This window comes from Osmia bicornis, unplaced genomic scaffold (assembly GCF_907164935.1).
Source record: "Osmia bicornis bicornis unplaced genomic scaffold, iOsmBic2.1, whole genome shotgun sequence".
Lineage (NCBI taxonomy): Eukaryota > Metazoa > Arthropoda > Insecta > Hymenoptera > Megachilidae > Osmia > Osmia bicornis.
The window spans coordinates 113,652-122,166 of record NW_025791375.1 but is presented as its reverse complement, the minus strand read 5'-3'; the positions used below and the strand labels follow the sequence as shown (position 1 = coordinate 122,166).

The window sequence follows — 8,515 nt, the reverse complement described above, 5'->3', positions numbered from 1 at the left end:
ATTTCGTTCTTAATGGTTAAGTAAAGATCAAGTACTGGTAGTTGATAAAAATAAAAAAAACAGAATAACGAATAGCATGTTTTTAAATCAGTTTAACTCAGTAATTATTTATTCTTACTTAATAGAAACATAAATTTACGAAATTGCCCCTTCCCCTTCCCCTTCCGCCCCTACCTCCTATTCCTCTCCCCCCTTCCTTGACCTCCCCGGTAGCCCCGCATACGCCGGGATCTTCCTGCCGCTACTCCTCTTTCTGCAATGTATAAAAATTGAAATAAGTAGATATATATATTTTTTGTAATTGAAATATTATTATTGTAAATATTTGCCCTTACATAGAACAACAAAGTTGTTCTGATAAGGGCAATATTGTATTCCTCTGTACGAGGCAATAATTCATAGTATAAAAAAGAATCTGTAATACATACTTCGCGGTGGCTTCGCCTCCTCCTGCTTAGCATCCATCCCTTGCACCTGAGGGAGGGGCTCCTCACTCGATCGAGGACCTTCTCGTTGCTGAGGGAGGAGCTCCTCCCTCAGTTGCTGCAACTGTTGCTGCTGTTGCTGCTGTAGCTGCTGCTGCAGCAGCTGCATCTGACGCAGATGGTTTTCTTCCTGCTGCTGCAGCATCAGCTGAATGTCTCTGACTATTTGTTGATCTGATAGAGAAAAAAAAAGAAATATATATATATATATATACTGCAGGCATGTTTCTGAATTATGCACTATATACATTTTGCACAGCTTCTTTTAATTTTTATTTCTTGTACTCTTTATTTGCCTTTATTATAGTTGAAATAATACTTACAATTGTTCTCTGATTCGGCCATCTTTTAATTGTTTTTAATTTTTTTATTCTTTCGGGGTTATTCTGAAACAGACATATATAGATGTGATATTTGCAATAATAAAAAAAAGGTATAAGTAATAACAGTTACATTAATATTAATTAATGACTAGCGGTGGAATGTTATCGATTACAGTGACATAGTGTTTATATTGTATAGAACGAAAGTCACAGGAACGGCGACAAGACCGTGTATATCGAAACACATCTATACTTTTTAAAGTGTATCAGGATAACTAACATTCAATATGTACTTCTTGTATACTTTTATTATTATATTCACTGAATACGAATCCGGAAACTATTTTTCACCAGTGACTAAAATTTTTAATTATTTTAATTGCGAAATATATAATAAAATATTATCAACTACGTATGTTTAAACATCGATACAAGTGATAAAAATGACATTCGAAATGTAGCAGTACTCAAATAATTTTTTTTTTAAATTAAAGTTGTTGAAGAAATTCTAATTATTTTTAAATTCCAGTTGTAGAAGAAATTCTAATTATATGCATGTGCGATTTCATACCAAGTTTACTGTCGACTAGTATAATTTAATAAAATTATTCGTTTGTTCCCCCAATTAATTTCGTTCGTTGTTTAACACCCGAACAACGTTTCTAATAGCAATAAATGGTTCCTACATGCGTATTTAGCGCAAATTCAACCGTTAGAAAGCAATACTGAATATGGACATGTTAAATAGAAATGAAGGGTTTTATTGATAATGATAATAAAAAAAAGGAAATATCTATTCATATTTGTTAACATATTTGTAATACTTTTTTATTTATTATAATAATTGTAATAATAAAAATTTGTTAACAATTCAAAATCTAAAGTTAAATAATGAAAATAATAAGTTATTCTGTGATGTAATAAAAATAGTTTTGTTCAAAGGAAATATAATAATACACCAACTAAATGAACCGTACCACCAGCCATTAAGAAATATTAATATATATTATTATATACAACGTAGACAGAAATGAAACATTGCACGTTTCGTACTTACCACTTGTTCGAATCGCTGTTCGTATGAAACTGAGCAGGAATCTCTGACTTCCAAAGGGAGAGGATTGGTGGGGCACATTCCAGGATCGCACAAATTATTCTCTATGTTTACATTCCTGTTGGTATGTGCGTAGTAGTTTATATTGAACGTAAATATTCATAAATATTCTATTCGCCACAAATGCGCAAAAACCAAACGGCGTATAGTCAATGATAGAAATATTCATACCCTCTTAATATAGCCATGAAATGTAGAAAGTATAAGTACAGTAAGTGTAATAAATAAAAAGTGTCTAGTGAACGTTTAAAACAGAATACATACCTCATTTAAAATTGGACCAAATAACTGGAGGTTTTTTTTAATGAGAAGGTACAAATTTATTTATTCTGATACGTGCTTTTGTCGTTTAAAAAAATTACAATTTGTTGAAATTGTGAAAAAATTGATTTCTACTATTTTCTTTCACGATTTCAACAAATTCCAATTTTTTAAAACGACAAAAGCACATATCAGAATAAATAAATTTGTATAACTTTACAAAAAACCACAAGTTATTTGGTCGAATTTTGAATGAGGTAATCTGTTTCAAACGGTAACCGAACACTGTTTTATTACACTCAGTATACAACCTGTCGAAATACGAATTTTTCGATCCAACGCAATCTGTTGCAATGTACTTTTACAATCTGACTGTGGTAAAAAAGTTGAATATTAATCAGTTCGAAGAATAATGTAATAATTATAAAATTATACACTGGGCATTAAACAATCTTCATTTGAACCCAATGAAGAATTTATTGGCAATATTGAAAAATGTAATGTACATAAAAACAAAAACCTGTAAACAAAAAAATGAGCTTCGTGAAGCAAATAAGAGAACGTGAGATATAAAATCATAACGATATGAATATACGAATCAGTGCCAAGATGCATAAAACGACGCGTGGAAATGTAATTCAATATTAAGTAATGCAAATTTTAATTAAATTGCAAGTATTTGTAAATTTATGTTATATTAGATCCATTTAACATTGCCGTGAGTTTTGTACGAATATCGCATTGCTTTATTTTCCACTTATCGCACAATGTAACGGAATTCTACTATAAGTTTGCCTATTATTGCGATTGTAACGTCCCAGCGGTTCCCCAATTAAAAAAATCAATCGTAATCTTAAACCAAGTCGATAAACATTCAGACGATAAAACAGATCATCGATAAGTTGTCGACGTGCAACCGCGTGTGCGCTAGCAACCCCGATGATCTCGCGGTGGGGTGAGGACCCAGAGTAGGGAGGCCGCGTAAGTTGGGAAGTAGGGATGCTCGACCATCGCGTGATGTGGATTCCAGCTACCCCAAAGAATTCTATATTGAAAAAAAGCGCCGACTCAGCAAAGTCTGAGTATAAATAGAGGCGTGCAGCGCGAAGAAAAATCAGTTTGGTTTCGACCATACTCAGCTCGACTTCGACTTAGGTCGAGGGCAGCTACCACTCTTAAGATAGAGGAAAAGCTGCGGTTGCTCGACGCTAATCCACTTAGGTAGGAATATAGCGACAGAGTAGCCGACGCTAAATTAAATTCCTTTCAGTAACAAGTACAAGTCACTCCAGATCTGCAGTCGGACTACTCACGGTGCGCAACGTGTTAACCAGGTGTTTTTGCTAAGCCATACTCAAGTATAAAGAGCTAGCGAGGAGCGGAGCTCCTTGAACGGCCTGTATTTAACACAGCTCTGGCCAGTCCAGAAACCGATTGCGACCTGTAGTCAAAGTCTGCTTATATCTGAAAGTACCGTACAAGTTGCTTCTTGATAATAATTTCCAGTACTTAGAGTAGTTGGTTTTTATTCAGAGTGTTAGCTGTACCTATAGTCAGCTCCGCGATATTCATTAATTACTATAATTCATTACTAATTATTAATTTCTATTTATATAATATTAACTACTAATTACATATTTCTTATTGTATTCCTAATTCTAGCCGCACTTATTGTGATACTAGCGATTTTGTATTATATTTCAATATTCACTTACCTTTCTATTTTTGAATAAACAATTTTCCATTCAGTTTCTAGCACATTAGTGTTTGGATTTCACTCCTTAACCGCACACCACACGAACCTAAAATCCTTAACACGTTTATTACGAGTCGCCTTCTAAGGGAACCGCTCTCCCTACAAGTCGGTGCAGTGACGTACTCACTCTGGGTCGTTACACGATCGTCCTCACAATATAAACATACATAGCTACAGCCCATAGACAGATCGCGTAGTCAGTTGAAACGAAAACCTGGCAACGTTAGGTGTTCAATTGATTGATACCTGTTGTAATAATTAATTTAATATTTTGAAAAGTGCTGCAAAGGTAGTCGTTTTAATTTCTATTATTTTATTATATTTTTTATAAAATCCAAAACCAATCGCGTCTGCTTGGAGCGACCAAATAACTGTTTGTAATAATAATAAAAAACAAACCAACCGCGTCTGCGTGGAGCGACCAATAATTGTTTTTATAAAACAAACCAACCGCGTCTGCTTGGAGCGACCAATAATTGTTTGTAAAAATATAAAACAACCGCGTCTGCTTGGAGCGACCAATAATTGTTTGTTATAATATAATAAAAAACAAACCAACCGCGTCTGCTTGGAGCGACCAATAATTGTTTGTAAAAATATAAAACAACCGCGTCTGCTTGGAGCGACCAATAATTGTTTGTAAAAATATAAAACAACCGCGTCTGCTTGGAGCGACCAATAATTGTTTGTAAAAACAAACCAACCGCGTCTGCTTGGAGCGACCAATAATTGTTTGTAAAAATATAAAACAACCGCGTCTGCTTGGAGCGACCAATTCTTTCCAAAAAAGAAACAAACCAACCACGTTTGCTTGAAGCGATGGGTAGACCTACAAAACATGCATCCCGTATGAGGAAGTATCGTGCGAATGAATCAAACGACGCCACGCAATTACGTCTGTACAAAAATTGCAAAAGAAATACAGAGAAACGATGTCATGAAACTATTAACGAACGCCATTTGAGATTATCTGCAATGCGAAAATATATGCGTTCAAAATTATTGCGTGAAACGATAGAGGAGAAGATACGTCGCCTAACCATAATTTATAATCGTTTAAAGAACGAATCTGTCGAAGAACGATCACGTAGATTGAGATTAATCCATAGACGCTTAGCGAACGAATCTGCTGAGAAACAATCACGTAGGCTGAGATTAATCCACAGACGCTTAGCGAACGAAACTGCTGAGGAACGATCACGTAGATTGAGATTAATCCACAGGCGTTTAGCAAACGAATCTGCTGAGAAACGATCGCGTAGGCTGAGATTAATCCACAGGCGTTTATGCAATCAATGTATTGAAGAACGTTCACATCGTCTAATGCTCATTAAAAATCGTAATCGTGAAGTATTGTTAAGGGAAAATACACGTTTAAGAAATATGCGCGAAGTAGCTAAAAACCGACGGAAAGAACGTTTCCTCCAGGAAGACTACTTTCAATCGGCTATTAATATTTTTGCTGATGTACCGTGTGCAGTGTGTTGCAAGACTTTATATCCGCAGCAACGTTACACTTTACACACGCAGCCTTTGTCTGGTCTAATTCCTGCAAATCTAATCGAATCAGAGAAGATAACAACATGTTCTCGTTGTCTAAATCATCTTAAAAAACACAAAGTTCCATCACAGGCATTTTGGAATAAAATGGAACTAATGTCTGTACCTCAGGAAATAGCAGATTTATCGGAAATCGAGAAACAAATGTTGTGCAGAATAGTGCCGTTTCTAAAAATTATGAAAATTCAGAATCGCTTCAGTCAGGATTGGTGCAAAGGTCAGGTAGTCCTATTTGCTCGCGATGTGTTCGAAGTAGCCGAGCAACTTCCAGTCCAATTAAACCAAACCGGTATAATGATTGTAGTTGAAAGTTACGAAAATTTGGAGCGACAGCGACAATTAAAAATTGATGTCGGAAAGCTTCGGGTAGCCTTACAATGGCTATTACAAAATAATGCTTTGTACAAAGACGTACAACCATGTTTTTCAAACATTACCAGTAATATTTTCGAAATAGCTCATGTCATTGAACAGCCGGCTATTGTAACAGAGGAAATTGAAGTTGCACAAAGAAATACTGAACTAAACAGTAGATTTGTAGACGTTGGTCGAAATGTAGCTATTTTACGAGGCACGTTTCATCAAGCTAGCGATCGCTTCGGTATCGAATCTCGTGGTAAGCAATGTACTGGCATAGCTGCAGTTGCATGTGTTGCGTTTCATTCCCTAGATCCTAGTACGTGGTGTACTAGTGATGTCGATTATGTGGTTATAATAGGAGATAAATATTATCGTGATTGCATTGAAGCGCGAAGTATTCCTAACCCCAACGAAATCAATGTAGACTATTTAGCCGCAACTGAATTATTGCCACACGTAACATATAATAATAGGCGAGTCAATATCAACGTTGACTATGAAATGTCGGTAAATGGTCACATTGATATTGATAACGGTGTTGATGGATTTCCAAATTTAAAAAATGGTTTGATTACATTTTTTCAACGGTATATGTACGGAATTCTTACCGCGAATCTTACATCAATAGCTGTATCATGTAGCAACCAATCGGAGACCACCTGCTATTGGTTGTTTGATTCCCATGCAAGAGGTCCAAAAGGATATAAAGCACCGTTACGGGGCGCCTCATGCTGTATGAAATTTACTACTATTGATGCTTTACACGCCACCTTGCGTCGTAATTTGTATGCGAAAGATGGCAACAGTAATGTATTAAATATCTACTCATTAACACCTGTAACAATTGCATCCGAGAGAAATAGATCTTCACTGGTAGAAAGAATGCAACATCTATCGGTTGCGACCCCACGAAATGAATCCAACGGAACACGAATTATTTTCGAAACAAGCATGCTACGTTCGATTGACGAAGGTGTTCCCAACATCGATAATATCGTCTGTATCAACAACAATAATAATAATAATAATAATAATAATAATAATAACGCCGAAAATGACCCGATACAACTGGCTAATATACATAGAAAAACAGCGCCTCCTTTGAACCTAGAGAGGGAGAGAAGAATTGAAGAACTGTGTTGGTACTTCCTGTTTTCAGATGGAAAAAGTGGTTTCAGCAAGCATCGTGACATCCCAATAACACCATTAGATTACTTCCAAGCACGTATTCTGAGCAATGACAAACGGTTCCAACGAACAGATTATCTGTTCTTCGCATTATCTGTGGTTATTAGTAGGAGGGATTAGTAGACAACATACTTCTCACAATGAGAAACAATTAGAAATATTTCGGAGCGCAAATAAAGTTCGATTTTTTGGCTAAATGGAGCGAAAATGTACATTTGTATCATCACGGACGTTAGTTTAATAGCGTTTAACGATGGATCAGTAGTACAGAATGTGAAAATGAGATTGTTAAAATTTTCGTCGAATCGGTTCTAAGAGGCGAAGCAATACGCCGCCAGGACGTTGAAATATTTTGGAGCGCAACTAAAGTTCGATTTTTTGGCTAAATGGAGCGAAAATGTACATTTATATCATCACAGGCGTTAGTTTAATAGCGTTTAACGATGGATCAGTCGTGCAGAATGTAAAAATAAGATTGTTAAAATTTTCGACTAATCGGTTCTAAGAGGTGAAGCAATACGCCGCCAGGACTGAAATATTTCGGAGCGCAAATAAAGTTCGATTTTTTGGCTAAATGGAGCGAAAATGTACATTTGTATCATCACAGGCGTTAGTTTAATAGAGTTTAACGATGGATCAGTAGTACAGAATGTAAAAATAAGATTGTTAATATTTTCGACTAATCGGTTCTAAGAGGCAAAGCAACACGCTGCTGGTACTGAAATATTTCGGAGCGCAAATAAAGTTCGATTCTTTGGCTAAATGAAGCGAAAATGTACATTTGTATCATCACGGACGTTAGTTTAATAGCGTTTAACGATGGATCAGTCGTACAGAATGTGAAAATAAAATTGTTAAAATTTTAGACTAATCGGTTCTAAGAGGCGAAGCAATACGCCGCTGGGACTGAAATATTTCGGAGCGAAAATAAAGTTCGATTTTTTGGCTAAATGAGGCGAAAATGTACATTTATATCATCACGGACGTTAGTTTAATAGCGTATGGAAACGATGCTGTTCGGAATTAATCGCCATGGTCCGAAGTCTTGGACCGCCCACATGGTTTGCTACGTTCTCTTGTAATGATCTGAATTGGCCAGATATGTTGAAGGCATTACTACTATCCGAAGGTCAATCAACGACCGAACTTGAAAACCTAACGTTTGCAGATCGACTACAATTGGTTCAGAGACACCCGGTAGTTATCGCAAGACAATTTACGTTACGCGTAAACGCGTTAATGCAGTATATAAAAAACTCGCAATGCTTAGGCGGCGTTGTTACCGATTTTTGGTATAGAATTGAATTTCAAAATCGGGGAAGTCCACATTTGCACATGCTTATTTGGTGCGCAAACGTACCTGATTTCCTTACCAACGAAGGCCAAAATGTTATTGAGAAAACTGTATCTTGTTCATTATTGGACATCGAAAATCACGATATGAACGATATAGTTCAAAAAGTCCAAA

The 8,515-nt window shown here is 36.0% G+C and overlaps 1 protein-coding gene across 1 annotated transcript; it reads right to left on the bottom strand.

The window, feature by feature from the left end:
- Positions 1-228: 228 nt before the first annotated feature.
- On the bottom strand, positions 229-1,993 carry LOC123989093 (splicing factor 3B subunit 4-like). The gene is made up of 4 exons (XM_046289792.1): positions 1,866-1,993; positions 809-871; positions 475-659; positions 229-253 (listed from the first exon to the last, which is right to left on the bottom strand). Exons 2-4 carry the CDS (start codon positions 828-830, stop codon positions 242-244), a joined length of 219 nt encoding a protein of 72 aa, XP_046145748.1. The 5' UTR covers positions 831-871; positions 1,866-1,993; the 3' UTR covers positions 229-241.
- Positions 1,994-8,515: the final 6,522 nt, after the last annotated feature.

Coding starts and splice junctions, on each gene's coding strand:
- LOC123989093 (XM_046289792.1), bottom strand. CDS start 830: ATGGCCGAATCAGAGAACAATT. Junction 660..808: donor GGCCGAATCAGAGAACAATT/GTAAGTATTATT, acceptor TTTCTCTATCAG/ATCAACAAATAGTCAGAGAC.